The following is a 21,491-nucleotide window of genomic DNA, read 5'->3' on the forward strand; positions in this document are numbered from 1 at the left end:
ACCCCGAGGTACAGTGCCACTCGAGGAGGGTGTCACCCCCAGGCGGATGCCGTCCTAAAGGGCTGTCACCGCCGGCAGGTGCACCCGGAGCCAGGGAGGTCTCCCCATCCCCACTCCCCTTCCCACCTGGCCCGGGCGGCGGGCGCGCCCCTCCCCGCCCCCGCGCTCCGGGCCGTGCCCGGCGCTCCCCGCCCCGCCGCTCCCGCCGCTCCCGCCCGCCGAGCCGCGCCGGTCCGCCCTGTGCATTGTGGTCCGGCGGCGGGGGGCGAACATGGCCGAGAAGCAGAAGCACGATGGGCGGGTGAAGATCGGCCACTACGTGCTGGGGGACACGCTGGGGGTCGGCACCTTCGGCAAAGTCAAGAGCTGAGTACCGCGGCCGCGGGCGGGGCCCCCTCGCCGCCGCCTCCCGCCTCCCTTCTTCCCGCTCCCGCGGCCTCCGCGCCCGCATCCCCTGCCCTCCCCTCCCCTCGGCGGCTCCCCCGCCGCGCCGGGGCCGCGCAGCATCCCCGGGGGGCGGCGGGGGGCGAGCGGCTGGCGGAGCCTCCGCGGGGGGCACGGGCTGGGAGGCGGCCGCTTCCCGGGGTGGGGATGACGGGGGTGGTGGGAGATGCAGCGCTTGCCCCTCGGTAGCACGGGCTGTGACAGCCGCCGGTGCTGCGAGCACGACCCACCAAAACTTTGCTCCCGCGCTGGGAGGGAGGTGATGGGAAGGCTGGACCGCACACCGGGCACTGCCGGGATCCTGCCCCTCGGACCCGGGGCCGCGGTCCTCGGTGCGCCTTCTCTTTCCAGGGGACGGCAGGTGCTTCGGGTGGGCGTGAGGAGCCGGGAGCGAAAGGGGTTTGTGCTGCCGCCGCTCCGAGCATCGCCCCGGCAGGCTGGGAGCGCCTCCGGCAGCGGGCGGGGATGGAGGGGTCGGGTCGGGTCGGGCCGGGCAGGGATGACAAAGTTCGGGTTGTTCAGCCTGGAGAAGAGAAGGCTCCAGGAGACGTTAGAGCGCCTTTCAGTGCCTAAAGGGATTGCAGGAGAGCTGGAGAGGGACTTCTGTCAGGGTGTGCAGTGACGGGATGAGGAGGAATGGCTTCACGTTGACAGAGAGCAGGATTGGATGGGATATTGGAAAGGAATTCTCGACTATGAAGGCGGTAAGGCACTGGCACAGGTTGCCCAGAGAAGTTGTGGATGCCCCATCCCTGGAGGTGTTCAAGGCTAGATTGGATAAAGCCTTGAGCAACCTGGTCAAGTGGAAGGTGTCCCTGCCCATGGCAGGGGGGTTGGAATGAGATGATCTTTAAGGTCCTCTCTAACCCAAACCATTCCAGTATGGTAGGATGGAGAGATGTTGGGTTGTGGCTCCACACCAGAATTCCTTGGTCAGTCATACCAGAGCAGCCAGCTCACATTCTGAAGGTACCAGTTTTGCTTTATTTGGCTGTAAGGTTTGTGAATATTCGTATTTCTTTCTCCTGTGAGTTCTGCCATTACATTAAAATTTTATTTTTTAATCGAGATATTAAAAAAAAAGGCAAAACAAAAGAACAACAAAATTCACTGTCTAAGCAGTAATGGATAGCTGTCTTTCTCGGTAGGAAATGGGTTTAGCTTGAGCCGGGGGAGCAGCTGCCCCACTCAGTGTCCCCTACCCTGTTGGGATGGGGCTGGGTGAAGGGGTGATGTGCCCGCACTCAGTGACTGGAGTTTTAAAATAAACCAAAACTGACAGCAGAGGAAAGAAGCCACCACAACCACTGGAGTTAAATCCACCTGTGACCATTAATCAGGGCCCTAAAAATATATTGCTCAGTTTAATCCCAAACCACAAATTTACTGACTAAAGAATTATTGGAATAAATACTTCTAACAGTAAGGACCATTTAAATCTATACTAGCAGACCTCAAAAAGTGCTCCAAAGGCAGACCAAATTAAGCTCACCAACAAGACTTTTTTCCTTAACTGGCACAAATGCTCCTCACCCCACCTGTGGCCCAACTTTGTTAAAAACTGACGGTTTCCAAAGAAACATGTCAAATAACATAAAAGAGATTTCTTAGCTCAAAATCCTTTATAGATGAGTAGTATCCTTTACATATTTTTTCCTTCATGTTTTACCTACAACAGACAGGTGAAATTTGTACTTGAGATTGGAAACTGAGATGAAGAAATGAAATCTCCTATTTATACAGAAATCTAACATTTTAATTTAAATGAGCTTTAGAAAAACCTATATTCACATGAGAAAAGTAAAGAGATTTTTGCTTGATTGATTCAAGTGTTGTGTGTGTTGTGTATAATAATTGCTTTTTCAGAAAGAAGGCAGTGCCATCAGTGACATTTCTTGTTGCTGATGTGTTTTCTTCAAACTCTGCCTTGCACAAGCTTTTGTTTGAGGCACTTTTTTCCTGCCTTACTCCTCAAGGTTAATGAATCATAATTTACTATTTTTAAGGATTACTGTTATTAAGGAAATAAAAAAAAAGGCAATTTTTTTAGGAAGGGTTTAGTGACATTGGCTACTAACCAGAACTTGAGTTTATGGCTGGAGCTGAACAGTGACTTTGAGCCATTAGAAACCAGAGATGTGACAGCAAAGGTCCCTGCCCCCTGCTGGGATGTTTCTTCTGGCTCAGCACTGTCTGGGTCATCACGGAACTGATCCTCCTAAAAACTAGCTGAACACTGCAAGAAACTATTTGCATTAAACCCATTCAGTTTCTTGATCCCATTTACAGAAAGCCCACATAAGGCATGGAAGGGAGTAAATAGGTTGGCAGATGAGAGCAAGATTTTGGTGATAATACTGACATTCCAGCTGGAAATGATGATGAGGATACAGCATCTGTTAGAAGAGAGGAACATGTCAGGAGCTGATATGGTGAATGGATAGGAGGTCTCATGCCAAGGATGAACATTATTGCACAGGATTTTGCCAAGTATAGTTATTTTTCCTGTCCTCCAGGCCAAAGGTAAGATTAATTTGCAGAAATAGAACTGTGGAGAAGATCCTGGATGTTGAGTTTAGCAAAGCAGTGAAGGAAGGAGGTGGCATCTCCTCCTCTGAGTGTTGGTAAGAACAGATTAGACAAACTGTGTTTGTCATGGATACGTTCCACCTTTCTGGTCCCCAGAAGCTCTCCCCTGACCACAGCCATCACACAATGAGGTTCACAGTGGATGCAGCTTGGAGAGCTTCAGTCAAAATCCAGTGAAGTAACCCAAATATTTTTCCACGTGGTGCCATGCATGACATCCCTGGGGGCCTTGGTGATTTCTCACCCACACTTATTTGCCACCGAGGTGACCAGTTTGTGGTCCCTCAAGGACTGGCATTGCTTGGGTTATGTTTATGTTTGTTATGATGACACCTCCGTGACCTTCAGTTGGGATCAGATCCTGTTTTTCCAGGCACTGTAGCATTACTGCTGAAGGACAAACCTTGTGTCAGAGGGATGATAAACTAAAGGAGACTGAGCAGATAAAGGAAAGGGAAAGGAAGGGTGGTATAACATATGAACAAGTGGCACTGGGACAGAATTAATACAGCTTTGCTAAATATATGGTTTGGATGGATTTCATTTTTAACTTTGGGCTGAGATAAGGGCCAGCACAGCTGATAGGAAAGGAGTTTTCTCTCCCCTTCATAAACTTTTACATTCCCCTGAAGCATTTGCAAAAGTTAAAAAACATGCTGTAAAGAAACATGCTGTCAAGGGCTTTTAATTGTTATCCTTGCTTATGGTACTATAATCACTGTTCCTCCTCGTTTTTTCTCTTATGAGACTAAGTAAATGAGAAGAGTCTTCTCTTCAAAACTAATTCTGTTATACCTCTCCCCTTTGTAAGAGCATCTGATGCTGAAGTGTTCTTGTCACACAGTCACACGTGTGAACAGATGGGTAGCAGACAAGGACACACACTGTGTCCTGTTTGGTGCTGTATTTTGGAGTTTAGGGTCAGTATTGCCACCTGACCCTTATGGCTATTTGGTTTTTTTGCTGCTCCTCATCTCAGTGTTGAATCCATCTCCCCTGCTCACCCCAGCGGAGTCCTAGTTGCTAGTTTTAAGCTCTGGTGGAGCTTACCTGAGTCCCTGTCACTAAAAGACAAGACATGCTCAATCCCCTGTCTAATGCTGCTGCTTAGCCCTCCCTCCTCCTACTGGGCTTTTAATCCGAGGAGGGAGTGAGAGGGAGGGAGGAGGCTTCTTCAACACCAACCAAGGCCACCATTGCCCACCCTTGGGGTGAGAAGACAAACCCAGAGGAGCTGCACAAGCATCCTCTTCCACGCCTGTGGGAAACATGGGACCTGCCACTTCTGAGTGATCTTGGGGCCAGATCATCCCACCAGTGTGCTCCAGTGTATGGGGTCAGACAGTGACTTTGTGAGCAGAGAGAAGATTGTCCTTCCTGCCCATGTCAAAATTCTTGCAACTACAGGCTGCAGCCAGAGAGACCTCAAAGGCTTAAAAGTCTCCCACCACGTAGGAAGTTGTGTTCTCTCTTTGTCTCTCTCTCTCGGCTTTCAAGGAGGCTTAACAAGTCACTGGGGACAGAAACAATAATATCTCTGTATCTAATGCTTACTGTAAGCAAAAGATGGATTACAAAATAGACTGTTTATTTTTAATTATTAATGTGTTTGTGCTAGCAAACCTTCGCGGAGTTACACATTGTTTGTCACGGATGGAAAGGGGATGAACTGTTTGGCAATAGTATTAAAAACAGTAATTATTCATTCCAGGCATGGGAATTTTTTTTTTTCCTCAAGTGTATAATACGAATTTTTCAAAGCATATGCTGAAGTAAGGCCAGAAAGGGTTGTCCTGAAACAAAGGGTGGCAGAAATCAGGGGTTTTGTCCTTGTTCGGCGATAAACCTCTTTGCTTTGCTGTTCCTCAGTTTCCCAACTAATGGCTTAGTGTGTTATAATTCTTTAATGGAGCTGAATTAGTCAGGGGCAGCTTTCAAAGTAGTTTTTTTTGTGCTCTCAGGAAAGAAAGAGCTATAGTTGACCTAATGAAATACTACTGGGAAAAGACTTGATCTCGAACATGTCGTGCTGAAGTTGTCTTGCAGCTTTCTGTCGTGCTTCCCCAGCCTCCTCAGTGTAACATATGCTGTGCATATACCCTGACAGCCTTGGCAAAGAGAGATCAGTGCCCTTTATAAGACTACTCTTGGCACAACTTTCAGAGAACTGCTTGCAGGGAATGAAGAGGCTGTATCCCAGCCCCCTCCAAGCCCCCATGAGCATGGTTTTGTACCCCTTGCACATGTGCTATTGTGCCCACCTTTGCTCCAGCAGAGCCTCCCTGCCATGGGGGCAACCCCAGCACTGCCCTGCTCTCTTCTCCCTGAGGATACACCAGGGAAAATACCTCCTTGGACTATTTACAGCCCTCTTGCACTGCACAAGAGGAATTATCTGTCTCCTCCAGCCCTCAGCTAATCCCTAAATTGCATCTATACTGCAAAGCTGAGTTTATTTTCATTTCATCTAGTAGTTTTAAGTATTACGAGGAATAAAATGGACATGCAAAGTGGTGCTTTAATTTTCAAGGGCAGTAAAGTGTTTTATTTTTAGGATGCTCTTACTGAGGAAAGAATCTCTGGCAGGTCTTATCTGGTGGCTAATAATAGTGACCTGGTGTGCCCTGAGCGGTGCAGGCGCTGCCGCCCTGCCCTTCTCACACCGTTTCCTTCTGATCAGTTCATTAGAGCCTCCAAAACTACAGGCTCTAATAATGTAATAACAAGGTTTGCTCATGCTAATTAACTTCTTGAGCTCTATGTTATTACTGGAAGGGTAACGTTCATGATTGGAGAGCACAAATATTTACTGTAAGCAGGTTTTCTGCACAGCCTTGAGGAAACCATCCATATGTCACCATATTAATATCACATTAGAAAATATTGAGCAGGGGTAGCTCATGGACAAAGAACCTTTTTTAGATATAAACATCCAATTGACAGTTTTCAAGCCGTTTCTGCTCTTAACTTCAATATAAATCTTGCTTCCTAGGGGCTTTTTATTTTTTTTGTGTAGTCTGATAACAAGTGGATCACATGCTGAAGTCATTTCACATTATTAATTACAATTTCCCCAGTGACAGTGGTGCTGCTCCCAGTTTGTGGTTACGGTTTGTCCCTGAACACAGTAGATAAGCATCAGCATCTCAGTGAACTAAGTGCATTTTATAAAACCCCATATTGAAGTTTGCATCTTTCCTAAAAGCAGAATTTGCTCCTGCAGTCCAGCAGCGTTCCTGCAGCTTGTCATCAAACCAAGGAGCACGCTCGAGGAAGTATAAATAGAAATTCATTTTAGTAATGCAAATCCTGCAGTCCTATTTTGGGCAGGGAAAATCCCTATATAATTTTTTTAAAAAGAAGTATGATGGTCTAGTTTTAAGACTGGGTTTATTAGGGATTTAGTCAGTCACTGTGACAGTGGAGATTCTCCTCTGCCTTTTACATATATCTGTTTCTGATTAATCTAGCTTTTACATGCTATAAATCCTTGCAAATTAGCTCAGGGTATGACCTCCTCCAGTAACTCACTCTGTTTTATTTACTGGAGTGTTTTTGGCAGATAAGTCCCCTCTATTCTGTATTCTATGACTCCACTGGGAAAACATGGAGTGAAGAGACAAAACACAATTTTAAAATATTTTACGCCCTCATCTTTTGCTTTTTTCCCTTCAGGAGTGGCTCTTTGCTTATAAATCACAGCGTGCTAAACTGCTGGCATGACTCTTGCTTCACTGTTTAGTGACTTTGCAATGCTCTCTTTCTAATAGTTGGTGAACACCAGCTGACAGGGCACAAAGTAGCAGTAAAAATACTGAACAGACAGAAAATCCGCAGCCTGGATGTGGTTGGGAAGATCAAACGAGAAATTCAAAACCTTAAACTCTTCCGGCACCCTCACATTATCAAACTGTAAGTACTCTTTCAGCTTAGTCCTCTGTCTGCAAAGGCCTCTCATATGCAGTTGGCTTCATTTCAGGAGATGGCTTAGAGTAGTAAAAAATGTATTTTGTCAAGTTTTTGCATGTTGGAACATGCACTGGCACAGGTTGTCCAGAGAAGCTGTGGCTGTCCCATCCCTGGAAGTGTTCAAGGCCAGGTTGGACAGTGTTTTAAAAACCTGGTCTAGTGGAAAGTGCCCTGCCCATGGCAGGGGGGTTGGAACTAGATGGTCTTTAATGTCCCTTCCAACCCAAACCATTCTATGATTCCATGAATTGCAGCACGGTCAGGCTCAGAGAGTGAAGCCTTGGCCTCCAGTCAATAGGATTTATGTTTTAATGGACTGATTATCCAGAGCTTAAAAGAACATTTTTTTAAAATTTATTATTCAGACATAAGTTTTCAAAGTTGCCACTTTGATCAACCTGAGTTTTAAGTTGTAAATCAGCACCTGCATTCCAGCTCTGGGATTCCTTCTCAATCCCTAGTTTGTGCAGCCAGTCCACATTAATGAGGCACTTGATAATATCTTTGGCATTTCTATAAAAGAAAGCTGTTGAATGGTAACTCTAAGGATAAGTTGACATTTAGGTCAGCCTTAAAACTGGCATGAGATACAGCAAATACCTGGGACTTAGAGGCAAGGGAAAACAAATTCTCTCTACAGTTAAATAACTAACCATGCAGCAACTGTTGACTTTAGAGTAAACTTCACAGTTCCATGGATTTATTGGAGAACAGATTGGTATTATTTCATGAAAAAGCCAGCAAGACTCCTCAGCTGTGTTTCCAGCATCCTGCAAGTTAAGTCCTGTTCGCACATTCGTCAAAGTATTAAAACCTAAAAATTAAACCCATTTGGCAATTTCAGTACTTCCTCTGGTACACATTGCAATCATGGAATACAGTGATAAAGAAAAGAGGTGAGGAGGAGACTGTGGTACATAAACCTCCTCTTTCAAAAACATTTAAAATGAATATGAAAGAAATACTCGGGCAATTAACAGTAACTTAGATGTCTTCAGAAAAATGAGATTGATGCTATTGATCTTTGTGGAACTATCACATGTTCCCTTGCTGACTTCTGAAAATTGTTTGAAATCTGTTTGTTTCAAATTACAACCCAGCTGTAAAAAATCATGAAATTCATTTGCAAAAAAAAAAAAAAAAGCCAACAATAAAACAATGAATCTGAAAGAAAAGAGAAGGAGGTCTCAGCTGGTGCTGCTATGAATTCCTGGGGCTGTATTGACCTCAGCTGATCACTGGCAGTTTATTCCAGCTGGGACACTGAAATGCCCTTGCAGAGCTCAGGGATAATTTTGAATGAAAATGGAGAATAAATTTGCAAGTCAAAGGTGATATTTGGTTTCCCCCCCCCCCCCCATTCTAGAATATAGAGGAATTTATATTTGAAAAATAACTTTTTGGAGGTCTGATCTTTGTTTCTGTACCTGTCCAAAAGAGACTCCCTAGAGTTCTTCTTTATCCTTGATATGAGGGAAACCAGGTGTACCCTCTCTCTGCCCTCAGCTAACCAAGCCTTTGTTTCTAAAGCTGTTGATACAAATCTTACCCAAAATGGAAATTTGAAAGTCAGGACAGTCCTAAATGTGGTAAGATTACCTAGCAGAGAGTTCAGAGGATTATTAGAAAGGTTGAAGGGAAATCATAGGTTTTTAAAAGAGGTCCTTTCACAGACAAGTGAAAGATTATACTGGAAATAAGAGATGGCTTTTCAGAAATGGAAAACAATTAGAAAGGTAAGATCCAAATAAATGCTTATTCTAAGTGTTGATGTAAAATTAATAATCTGTTCTTAATTATTTTTTTTTCTAAATCCACTTGTGTTTTTGAAGGTACCAGGTTATCAGCACACCAACAGACTTCTTCATGGTCATGGAATATGTATCTGGTGGGGAATTATTTGATTACATCTGTAAGCACGGACGTGTAAGTGCCAGTACCATGTCAGCCCAAACACTTGTGTGGGAAGGGGATGGTGTTTAGAAGCAAAACTACTGCTAAGGGGAACACAGCTAAGGTTAAGGCCCAAAATAGAAGTTGCTTCACAGCAATCCCATCTGGAGTGTCTCGTACCCGGCTCACACTAAAGTTGTGTGTGATTTTTTGCAACATTGTCTGGTGTATTTCCATAGTCAAACCAAAATATCCAAGGTAACATGTTGCTTAGTGAAAATATTTGGAAAACTTGCTTATTTTTGTAGTTTTTAGCTATGGATTGCCTGTCAAAACCCCCACGGTTCAGCAGCAAATTTAAGGCATTGGAGAGGAAGACCACTCAGTGTGGTCTCCACCCCAGTCATTCATCTGTCTCAGAGCCCCCCTTGGCTCCATGTCAGGTTCTTTGAAGACTTTTTAAGGATGTGGCTTATCTGAACAACATTTTCAAATGCCAGTAATCTAACTGAGTATAAATCACCCAAGGTGTAGGTTAAGCCCATGAAATGCGATATTATGGTTATAAAGAAAATCACTGGTGTGTGCTCCATGGACATCCTTGTAGGCAGGGAGCAGTCGCAGGGCAAGGAGATAAAAATGGGCTGAAATGGACATCCAGAATAAGGCTTCAGGTGCAGGATCAGCCCTCTCTGTACTAGAAAATCAATACATTTACAACAGATTGGTTTAGATCAGTGCAGCGGTCGATGGAGCTGACTCTACTGCTTTTGTATGTACAGTTCTGATTCCTCACACATTTTACAAACCTAGATCTTTTCAGTTACTAATTTGGATCCTTTCTGATCTTTTCCATTCAGAAACTCATTTTTTTCATGAAGGGATTCTTTCAGAATTCGTCAGTAAAAATAATCAGTCATTTAAAATATAATTTCCCTAATACAGCTCATACAACTTCATAGCTTATCTAGCTATATAGCTAACTAAAATCGTCACAATATTCCACCTTCAGCTCTTGCTTCCAAAGCCATTTGTCCGTGAGGAATTGCTCCCAGCAACATCCTCTGTGGTGTTTTGTCCAGTCTGGATCTGCAGGCCATTGTCTAATAGGTGCCGCCTTTAAGTTCTTCCTGATAGCTCCCCTAAACTGAAGTTTCACGTTTCATCTCTGGGCTGTATCTTTTACAAACACTAACACACTATAAAATACAAGGGTGAGAAATCTACTTTATTTGCTGCTTCTGGTCACAGGCACGCTGTGATTTTCTCTCTGCACCCTGGAACGTTTTGGCTCCTTGCTAAGTCAAACCTTCCCCTGCCAGCTCTGCAGGCAGACCAACCTTCAGGGCTGTTTCTCTTTGTGCCCGCAGGTTGAAGAGGCAGAAGCTCGACGCCTTTTCCAGCAGATTCTCTCGGCGGTGGATTACTGCCACAGACACATGGTTGTCCACCGAGACCTGAAACCAGAGAACGTGCTGCTGGACGCACACATGAATGCAAAGATAGCTGATTTTGGTATGTGACCCCAGCAGCATTCCAGGAGCGCAGCCAGCCCCGCGGTGCTTGCTGGAGCGTGTCGGTGTAGCGCTCCTTACAAAATCCAGAGCCTGCTTCCCTAACCACCACCAGTTGCTCTACCTGAAAAGCCCACAGTTATAAACGCTGGCCTTTTTGCAGAGGCAGGGATTACTTATTGTAGGCTGCTTCTGTACTGGCACTCAGAGTGGAGCAGCCAAGTAATTTGTAAATCTTTGCTATGTTTTAGTATAATCACCTAACATAAAGATTTAGCTAATTTATGTTTCAGACGGACTCTGTGCAGTTAATCCAGGGTGAGCTGGCTGTATGTGTTTATTTTCATGCATGTTCTCAGTACGTTTGGCCATGTGCTCTTGGCCTCACTTCATTTTACAACGAGCAGTAACAGGAGTCTTTAAGTGGCATTACTGATTGAAATCCATTAAAATACCCAGGCTACCAGCTCTGTCCTGGTGAGTCCTTTCTAGCAGTGATAAATCCTTCTGAAGATTTACTCATTTCACAACTCCACCTAATTCCCTTATGAAGTGACTGCTCTGGGATGAATTATGTCTCTTTTCCTCTGTGTTCTGGTGTTTGCAGCTTAGAGAAGCAAAATTAGCCTGGAGTGAATATTCCTTGGTTGGATGGGAAAAAACCAATAATGACAACAATGATACTGATGATAATAATATGCAAACCAGCTTGAAGGAGTCTATCTAAATTATGTCAACAGTTCCCCTCCAAATTTCCCCCTCCGCTTGCTATACCTCTCCTCCTCTGTGCACCAGGAGTCCTCTGTACCTGGACCTTCAGATCAAACATCAGTATGTAATAAACATCTTGTTTTTAGGATTGTCCAACATGATGTCAGATGGCGAATTTCTACGCACCAGCTGTGGTTCCCCAAATTATGCAGCCCCTGAAGTAATCTCTGGCAGGTAGGACATTCTATTTCTAATCAGAGCCTATGTAAGCACATGGACTTCAGATTTGTTCTTGGCATTGAAAACAGCTTTGCAAATTTAGTAAAAGCAGCTGAGTCCTTCCAACCTGTGTTTTATGTTTGGTTGAATATACAGGCAAAGATCTGAAAGGTTTTTTTGGTTGTTTTATTTCTCAATAACTGTAATAGCAAACCGTGTTTTGCTTAAAGTGTTTACTTTGGAGGGATTATTAATACCAGATGTTGACTGTTTATATTAATTAAAGAGGGTGAAAATTACTCTTTGGATGCAGATACAGAGGTTCCAGATGGTAAGGCTTTTCCAGGCCACCCCCCTCCTCTCCTGCCCACCTGTGATATAAAACACAGTGTTAATGAGGAAAACCATTCACTAACAGAAGAACCAGGAAGATCTTTAATCGCTTCCCAACGCTGTTGAAACTCTTGCGTTGAAAATACTTGTCTTCTGGTTCCTTAAGTAGGGTTTTGGTCCTGGCAGTAGGTTCAACCACTGGAGCTTTGTTTTGAACTGATGAATTAAATTGACAAACCTCCACTGTGGTTGCATCTCTCAGCGTGCAACATCTGTACAGCACATGGAGTATTGAATGCACTCCACAAGGTTGAATTGGACGTTTACATGTTGATACAGAAATGTTACCTCCTATATTTTATTGTCAGGAATAGAAATTACATAGAGTGTACATATTTCCCTAATTCTCTCTGTAATAGCGTAGCAAGGATTGCAAATACGGATTTTCAAATTTTCAGTTCTCTGTGTGGTCCTTCAAACTGCCCATCTCATTGTTTGCCCCATATCTTTGAAGTGCCCTTTGCATGAGCATTACTTTTCCTAATTCAGTGTTCTCATTGCCTATAATTGTAGCTTTTAAATACAACATTTTGTTCAGAGTGTGTTTACTGTGATTATGGTTATTTTATCCCTGTTTACACCACTGCAAGTGTTGGCAGAATATCATAGGAATTAGACTAGCATCCAAAAACCTGTTGTGACTACAGCTTTATGTGTGAAATCAAGTAAATCCTCATTGTCAAGAGGGGGACAAAGCCAGAAACTCTACTGGGATGCCAAAAAATATTAATAGTATTTCCATATCCTTTTCAATAAAGGCCAGACACGTTTTTCAGTTTGTGTAGGAGACAAGGCACACGGCAGATTAGCAAGAAGGATTTAGTCCCTGTGTGCAGAGCCTGATCATTCCATGGGTACAGGCAATACAGCTTAAGAACAACAAAAGTAAGAAAGAAAACCAAAACCAAGGCTACATGTTGGACTTTTTCATTGGCTGCAGCTGCATCACTCCCGCATTGGTCCGACTTAAAGTGGGATCGGTATCAGGGATGCCCGAGATACCCTCTTCTCAGAGCTATAGCAGCATTTGAGAGCTGCATTTGGGTGGGAAAGGCATGATCCACTCTTCCTACCTTGCTGGTGGGTGTGTGGGGCAGGGGGGAGCTGAGTCCTGGCTCCTGCTGCCTTTCCTTGTAGTGCACAAAACAGTAGAGCATGACAGCTCAGGTTTCAGAGTCATTAAAGTGCATCTCATTTTGGTCTAAAAGTCCAAAAGACTGTTCAGGCAGTGCAGTTATCAGCAAAAGAATCAGGCTTCTGATCTATGGGAATCAGGCATGGAGGTAGGACTGAGGGGGCATCTAGCTAATGGTCTGCCTTTCCAAAATTACTTTACTGCTGTCCCTGGCTGGGAAAGTCTCACCCTTGGACAAGAAGACCTGCTGTTTTGGGGGTGTTCGGAAAATGGTTGACCAATGCTTTTACTTGATGGTTTGCTTATGGTTGACCAATGACCAATGCTTTTACTATGCTGTTGTATCTTCAGTAATGCCCTTCGGGAGGAGCAGGTGCAGGATGCTGAGGTTTCATGAAGAGACTTCTGTTTTTCAATTTCAACTTCTGTATTTTGGTAGGGTTTCACAGCCCAAGGGTGAGCACTGCCTCTCAAAATCTCTGAAAAAGCATTAGTTGTAGCAAAAAGAAATAAGCAAATTGAACAAACAGCAGCAAATCCTGCATATTTGGGGTGTCCCTACTTGGTGATGCCAGGGAGCACATTAGCAGCTTGTCGGAAGCAGGAGCACTTGCATACCAGCACACAAACTTCCACCAAAAATAAACACTCAGAGACAGAGTATCTGCTGCTCTTTGATCTGCCTTGCTGAATGGACAGAAATTTCTGTCTGAGCCCTTGGAGCAAAGGAGTAAAGAGCCTGGCAGAGCTCTTAGAAATGTAGGGTTTGGCTTTTTGGAGAGGCAGGGGTGTACGTGGCTGTCCAGAGAAGTGTGGGCAGCCAATGCCAGCTCTGCCCTGTCGTTTCCCTGAGTAATTTTTGCTTAGGCAGGTTTGGTCGGGGGAAACCATATGAGCAGCCCCAGGATGTGCTGCAGCTCTGTCCCTGGTGGAGCTGGCAGGGGGTCCCCAGCTCACTCAGTGGGATCTGCACCCTAACTAAGGAGAGGATGGGAGGTAACAAGTTTCTCCTGCCCTTGCCCTCGTGCAGGCTGTATGCTGGCCCAGAGGTGGACATCTGGAGCTGTGGTGTTATCCTCTATGCCCTTCTCTGTGGCACTCTGCCTTTCGATGACGAGCACGTCCCCACCCTCTTCAAGAAGATCCGGGGAGGTGTGTTTTACATCCCTGAATACCTCAACCGCTCCGTTGCCACTCTCCTCATGCACATGCTGCAGGTTGACCCCCTCAAGCGAGCAACTATCAAGGACATCAGGTCAGCTCGGGTGGGCTGGGGTGGGCTGGCTGCCTTTGGGGGGCTCCGGTGGCAGGGGATGATGACTGTCCTGGGTCACGTGGACCAGGTGGTTTACAGGAGTAGTCAGCTAATCCAGATGGTTTTTGTCCCAAAGGACAAAAGGATTCAAGGAGCAGTCCTGCACCCTTCTGTGATGCTGGAGAGTTGGGAGCTGCTGGCTGGCAGTGGGTGATGAACAGGGTGATGAATTTATATATATTTTGTATATATATATATATATATTTCTATATAAAATAGCCTCAAAAATCTCTTAATATCACTTAGCAAAACCAGCTATAGCGTGGAATAATCCTAAGAACTTAATATCCACCAGCCGTTTTTCATTATTTTATTTCAAGACCACCTCCTTCTTGGGTAGTTCAGAATAAGAGGGTAATCATTGTACTTACTGTCTATCCAATAAAAAAGGAGAAAAAGCAGAAGAATTACTAACTTAATCTATAAATATTGGGTATAATTTAACATGTAAGCGAATGGTTCATCTTTAAATACAGTATAGTTTTTTTTATCTATTCAATGAGCACAATGCATCACTGTGGAAATTCCAGGTAAAGGAAACAGTTGGGTTCTTAAGCAGATATTTTTGCCTGTAGAGATCATTAAAAGTTCATGGCTGCTAATAGCACTTCAAAATTCTCACAGTCTGAGCCATTTTGGAAACATTTTGTAAAACTGGAGCCTGATATACATTTTATGAAATTTATAGTAATCATTACATTTAGCTGGTGTGCTAAGCTTAACATAAATGTTTCTACAATTTTCAGGCGTTCTTAGGTTTTTAATGCATTTTCAATGGATGGCCTTAATTTTACCCTTCAAGTAAAACCATGTGAACTGCCCTTTTTTTATTTCTTAATGCCTTAAAACTAGAGGATTTAATTGCATGTTAAAGCAGCAGCACATATGGTGAGATTACTGTTGATGCATAGAACATACAGACAAGGCACTGCATGGCTTTTAGACGCTTAATTATCATTGACTTCACTGTAAATCGGTGGGAAATGGGTACCTGGATAGCTTTGATGCTCTGTATCTCTGTCAGACCCATGGGAATCCAAAAGTGTGAGAATCTCAGAAGTGCAGAGGTCATACTTCAGAGCCCAGTGAGCAGAGTGTCATTGCTGTTCCAGTACTGGGGGGACTGTGCGGGTCTGGGTCGAGCTCCCCAGTCAGCAGCTGAGGATAGATCTTGGCTAGAGCCAGTGAGGGACTGGTGGCAGTGGTTGCCTCACACAGAGCTCATGGTGGCTCCTCTCTGTATTCCCCAGGGAACATGAGTGGTTTAAGGAGGAGCTGCCCAGTTACCTGTTCCCAGAGGACCCTTCTTACGATGCCACCGTCATCGATGACGACGCGGTTCGGGAAGTGTGTGAGAAGTTTGAGTGCACGGAGTCGGAGGTGATGAACAGCCTGTACAGCGGTGACCCTCAGGACCAGTTGGCAGTGGCTTATCACCTCGTCATTGACAACAGGAGGATCATGAACCAGGCCAGCGAGTTCTACCTTGCCTCCAGTCCCCCCACTGGCTCCTTCATGGACGACAGTGCCATGCACATCCCTCCTGGGGTGAAGCCACACCCCGAGCGGATGCCGCCATTGATAGCAGACAGCCCCAAGGCACGGTGTCCTCTTGATGCCCTCAACACCACGAAACCAAAACCCCTGACTGTCAAAAAGGCCAAGTGGCACCTGGGAATCCGCAGCCAGAGCAAACCCTATGACATTATGGCTGAGGTGTACCGGGCTATGAAACAGCTGGACTTCGAATGGAAGGTAGGGAGTGCTGGTGCTCTGTGGTGCTTCTCATCATTTTCTCATGATCTGAATTGCTCAGAGAGGTTTATAAGTGTGGTTACAGCCTTACCTGTTTCCAAATAAATGCCCCCACCTTGTAATCATCCTGCTATTTCTTGTTAATAGAGAAACAGTGAATTAAGGTGCTAGCTGTGCTTCAGTTCTTGTGGTGTTTATTTAGGGCGTGAAATGAGAGTTTTCTTTCTGAGTGCTCTAAGCCTTTGGCTGGAAAGATGATTCTGCCTCGTTTAGCTGTGGGGATAAGAGGAGCTGTTCACATTTCTAATTTTAGTGGCTAATTCCTTGCGAGGTCATCTTGAGTGCTTCTGAGGAAAGGAACTCTCATTTCTTCGACCTGGTCCCCTTAGTCTGTGTGCTGAAATGGCACAGCATTCATCTTCCTTGAAGATACACAGATAAGGGGCGGGGGCCTTGGGGGCAGGATTTGTATCACTGACTGTGTCTTTTCCTCAATGGAGATGGAGTGGTGCTTGTGGACACATGTACTTTCAGACCCTTACTGCTTCCTCAGTTTGGGGCTCAGCTTCTTGATTTAAGCCCAGATGTTTTAGTTGACAGTACTCACTCTAGATATTTCTCCAGAGCTACACGTTTAGTCATAGTCTTTTTCAAAGTTGGAATAATAAACCCCTGAGTTAGCCCTGAATATCTGCTGCTGAGCCTGATTCCCTAAATCTTGGTGCAGCCCCTGAGGTGAGCTCTCCTGACTTGTGGGCCTTTCGCAGCAGCCTTGTGCGAGCATCAGGAGCAAGGTAAGGAGAATTTCAGCCCAGATCTTCATCACCAGAGGAATTGCCCTCCTCGCTCCAGGTCCCAAGCCTTGTACAGTGTGAATGTCACTGTGCTGCTTCTCTGTAGCCTCCTGTCTCCTCCTTATTTTTGATAATATTACATCTTTAAAGCCAAGTAGTTCCCAGAAACCTGATTTCACTAGCCAGGAGATGGACTGTTGCCAGGTCCACCAGCCAGACATTTGTTAGCTGCATGGTTACAGAGAGTGAACAAATCTCCTATATTTCTGGTACAACTGCACAAACTAAGTCAGCCCAACGTCTTCATGTAGGCAGTGGAGATTATTTCGTATGAGGAGGTTTCACAAAAGTCTTTCCCAGCCTAAGAATAACTTCAGATGTGACTCTTCATCAGAATAGCTTTCCCATCCACGCAGTTGGTTCATAAATATAGTGCAGAGAAAAGATCTCGTAAATGAGATGCAGCAGATTGTGAGGTGGGAAGCAGCAAGGGAAAATACACAGATTGAGGCTGATGCACAGACACGGGATTTAGCTGCGCTGATGGGAGAGGTCACTCTGCCCGGCTTGCCCTGGTTTCATGGACGCTGTCCTTGTACGTGGGTCCACGAGGGGACTTTTTGGCTCATATGGCTCTGGCTAGTGGTGAGGGAGGAGCAAACTTCAGTTTGGTGCCTGGCAGATGGGTCACAGCAGCTTTCTCTGCCAGCAGCTGGTGAATCAGAGCCCTAAAATAATTTTTAAAGATAGGAGGAAATAGGAAATGAAGCCATTTGCTTAATTTTGTCAGCACTGTTCTTCTTAGAATCTGACACTGTTTTTCCCAGAACGTGTCTTGCTTGTATTTAGAGAAAATAAGGAAAGAAATGTTCTTCTTGCTGCCTCGAATCTTACCCCTGAAAGCAGGTTTCCCGTTGCAGGTGGTGAACGCCTACCACCTGAGGGTGCGCCGCAAGAACCCGGTGACGGGCAATTACGTGAAGATGAGCCTGCAGCTCTACCAGGTGGACAACCGCAGCTATCTCCTGGACTTCAAAAGCATCGATGGTAAGTGGGAAACGGTGCTGTGGGAGATGTGAAACACGTAGAACGGCAAGGCTGGAAGTTTAAAAACCACTCTCTGCATTTTTAACTGCTTATGCAGCTGTTTCAAGTCAGCAAAAGCCCTTTTGATCCATTTGTCTCTGCTACTGTTAGTAGTCCCTTACCAAACCTGCGACGCAGGTGCCAAATTAATTCCACTTCTTTTTCTTTTTTTTTTTTCTTTTTATTTTTGATTTTCCAGATGAAGTGATGGAGCAGAGGTCAGGCTCTTCCACACCACAGCGCTCCTGCTCTGCCGCCGGCTTGCACCGTCCAAGGCTGAGCATCGACGCCGCTGCATCCACCGAGTGCCAGTCCCTGATGGGCTCTCTGAGTGGCTCCTTCGTTGGCAGCATCCCCTCGGTGACCCCACGCCTGGGCAGCCACACCATGGACTTCTTCGAGATGTGTGCCAGCCTGATCATGGCCCTGGCTCGCTGATGGGTGCTGGCGACGCACCGGTCCCTCCGCACACGGTATTGCACTGTGAGGATCTGGTCTGACTTGTCTGTCCCTTGTTTCTTTTGCTTCGTTGTTCCTCCTCCGCCCCCTCACCACTCCACAGCCTGTGGTATGGAACCAGGCCCAGACCCAAAACATGCTCCCCTCTAACAAGGCACTGAGGAAATTAAGATAACTTCATTTCACTCCTTATGCTTGGTGAAATGTATCCAATACCCCTTTTTTATCCCTAGTGAACCCAATGGGAAATGTTGGCGTGGCTTTACAGTAGCAAATGTATCACTGAGTTTTTGGAAGATGCCTCCCCCCTGGTTCATCCTGAGTTAGTGGAGCCATGGCCATGCTTCCTGCAATGTAGACCATGTTCAGGGAGGTCAGAGTTTCCATGTTGCTGTGTAGAGCAGGAGCATGATGGGCTGGGCCAGGTCAGAGGGATCGACCAGGAGTTACCTGAAATGGATCTGAGGGATAATGAAGTAGCTCTGCAGGTTCATACCAGGGTGTAGCCTCTGGTAACACTTTTCTCCCAAAAGTAGCAGCTACTTAGATGTTTCTGCACTAGTGCAATATGGCCTTCCCCTCTTTTTTCCCCCCTGCCTTCTAAAGATGGGGAGGGAAAGTGGGATGTGCAAAGGTCCTGTTGCAAATGTGCCATGGGGAAGTCTCCATGTGTCAAGTCTTTGCAGAGGAGAGTCCCTAAGGTGCTTTGTTTCCTCTGAGAGCTCCGGGCAGCACTGACCTGCTCACCACGTTCGGAGCTGAAGGCAGCTTGCCTTTTTTCCAGCTCTTAATCTCCATCCCTATCCAACCTCCTCAGTCCCCCCTGCTGCACCACCATCTCCAGGGGCTGAATCCCAAGCAGGGTTCAGGTGAGCCACCAATGGAGGGCAGGATGCCAATCACTCACCCAAAAACCCAGTGCTTTGCCCACACTTCGCCCGAGGGTGGGATTGTCACTGCTGGGCAAGAGCCGGCAGCATCGCATGGCTCCAAAGCATTTACCTCTCACCTTTCTGTAGGAAGCCTCTGCCTGCTGTCACCACCCTAAAATCACTGCCAAATCTGCTTTCCTGCCCTCCCCTGCTCACCTCTTCATGCTGCCAGAGACTTGCTTTTCATGCCGAAGGGCTCTCCTGTCCTGCTGCTGCCCACTGGACTGCGACCTTCACCACTCTGCTGATAAGGCAGGAACAGCCAAATCCAGAGTTTTACTGTTTCTTTACTACTGGCTATCTGAAGGATAGGATTTTTTTTTTTTTTTAAGACAAACTACTGGGATTTTTGAGGTTAAATTCTTGTTATTCAAGGGTAAACCCTAAAGCATGTGTGACTTCTTTGTTTAAAAGAATTATTTTTTATTACACAGGCTTAATCTAATGGGCAGCATTGGCATCTGCTTGGCTTTGCCGTGGTATTTAATTCCATTTACTTGATTGCAAAGTAATTGTCTAATCAGTCAAGGAACAAATGCTTTATGAAAACTTTGCCAAAAAAAATCCTGGGTGGAGGGTTTGGTTTTGATGTTTGTTTGAGGGGTTTTTTATGTTCTGTTTTAAGAAACAAAGCAAGGAACTTTTCCTGGTCCCAGGTATACAGTCATTCAACTTGAAAAAAAAATTAATCCATCTTTTTGATAGCTTCTTATGACCCGTTGAGGTTTTTTTCTAGGTTTTTTTGTACAGTTGCACTTTAATTTATACTTTCTGCAAGTTTCTATGAGAAGCAAGGAAGAGAACAACACATTAAGCCTTTTTTACTAATCATTTAAGGTAATCAAGACAAATATGGGATATTTTTGCCATCTACTGGCAGTTAAATGGACATTTTCAGCTTGAAGTCCCTTTTTTTTTTAAAAAAAACACAAAATTGCCTTACTTTTGTTACAGATTGTGCTTGGATTCTCACTAACGTGACTTAAAGCTCCAGTTTTTCCAGAAGTCACATAAAATAGAAAGCTTCCAAAAAAAAAATCGGTTTTGCTGTTGAGGTCTTGAACATTAAATCCAACCCAGCAGTGGGTGGATTATAAACCCACAGCAGAACAGTTTTGTTTTTAAAAGAAATGTTGGAAATATTTGTAGTTCTCCTAGGTTTTGTAATGAGCCTTTTAGTATATTATGATTATTAAATAAATACTCAGGGGTGGAGGATGGCTTTGGTGCTGTGTCTGGTGGCTGTCAGATGATGTTTCTCCAGTGCTGTGGTGTGAGCAGGTCATACCTGGCAAGGATGGACAATCCAGACTCTGCACGCAAAAAAAAATACCCACCCCAGAGCCAAAGCTGAGCAGCACCCAGCCCTTTAACAGCTTTTGGATCACAGAATATTCTGAGTTGGAAGTGACCCACAAGGATCAATGCTGAGACAAGAGCAAACAGCCCTAAATGATTTTGGGTGCTGGAGATAAGCCCCTTTGGAAAGGAGCAGGAGAGGGCAGCTGAGCGGCCGTAGGGACAGACATTCATTTCCATCTGGGAAACAGTTATGAGTAAAATGTATTTGGAATGTAAAAGGCTTTTTAAATCTTCACTCCCAACTGAGCATCTTGCCAAATTACTTGTCCTGGAAACACTTGTAGCTCCCTTGATAAGAGGCTGGTGCGTTAAAATCTGGAGTTCAGAAGCAGGTAGATGTACAGATGTCTTTTTTTTAAATTGACTCTTGTCCTCTGGGATTTTTTACCCAGCAGAACTAATAGTATTAAACAGCATCAAATGCCCTTGGGAGGAAATATGTGCTTCCTGGAGGCAGGTGGGATTTCTAGGTGGCAGAATTAGCCCTTGTGGCACTTGGCATCTTCTCAGAGCCATGCAAACATTAACTCCTATGTGGATCTGCAAAACCAGTCCTGCCTGGAAGGCAGGAGGAGTTACTCATTTTTACATATGGAGAGACATAAAGAGATGAAGCAGCTTTCCTGCTCAGTTCATCAGAGGCAGTGGAGTGAGTAGGACTGGTGGAAGTACCTCCTCAAAGAACACATCGGATTGAACTGTCCATTACAGCCTTACCCAAATCCGTGCTGCACTTTGAAAAACTCCTGAGAACTTTCACTTTTTTTTTTATTATTTATTTTACCTTCAAATAAGGTTTTCTATTCCCCAGCTGCAAAGAAGCTGCTGACCTCCAATTACATTTTCCAGAGGAAAAGTTTAACTTTTACACTGTTACACTGTGGTCAGCTCTTTTGAGTTACGCTGGTACGTGCACAAGCA

At 45.1% G+C, this 21,491-nt stretch overlaps 1 protein-coding gene across 2 annotated transcripts; it reads left to right on the top strand.

The window, feature by feature from the left end:
- The first annotated feature begins 236 nt into the window (after positions 1-236).
- PRKAA2 (protein kinase AMP-activated catalytic subunit alpha 2) lies at positions 237-21,364 on the top strand. Of its 2 annotated transcripts, XM_032695788.1 has the most exons (10): positions 237-365; positions 6,804-6,945; positions 8,835-8,928; positions 10,266-10,410; positions 11,267-11,354; positions 13,898-14,122; positions 15,433-15,937; positions 17,652-17,778; positions 18,017-18,290; positions 19,296-21,364. In XM_032695788.1, exons 1-9 carry the CDS (start codon positions 272-274, stop codon positions 18,253-18,255), a joined length of 1,659 nt encoding a protein of 552 aa, XP_032551679.1. In that variant the 5' UTR covers positions 237-271; the 3' UTR covers positions 18,256-18,290; positions 19,296-21,364. The 2 variants fall into 2 exon arrangements, with proteins under 2 accessions (XP_032551679.1, XP_032551678.1); XM_032695787.1 differs by having other exon boundaries at positions 18,017-21,364.
- Positions 21,365-21,491: the final 127 nt, after the last annotated feature.

The sequence above is a fragment of the Chiroxiphia lanceolata genome, chromosome 9 (genome assembly GCF_009829145.1).
Source record: "Chiroxiphia lanceolata isolate bChiLan1 chromosome 9, bChiLan1.pri, whole genome shotgun sequence".
NCBI lineage: Eukaryota > Metazoa > Chordata > Aves > Passeriformes > Pipridae > Chiroxiphia > Chiroxiphia lanceolata.

Coding starts and splice junctions, on each gene's coding strand:
- PRKAA2 (XM_032695787.1), top strand. CDS start 272: ATGGCCGAGAAGCAGAAGCACGATGGGCGGGTGAAGATCGGCCACTAC. Junction 11,355..13,897: donor CCTGAAGTAATCTCTGGCAG/GTAGGACATTCT, acceptor GCCCTCGTGCAG/GCTGTATGCTGGCCCAGAGG. Junction 15,938..17,651: donor AGCTGGACTTCGAATGGAAG/GTAGGGAGTGCT, acceptor TTCCCGTTGCAG/GTGGTGAACGCCTACCACCT.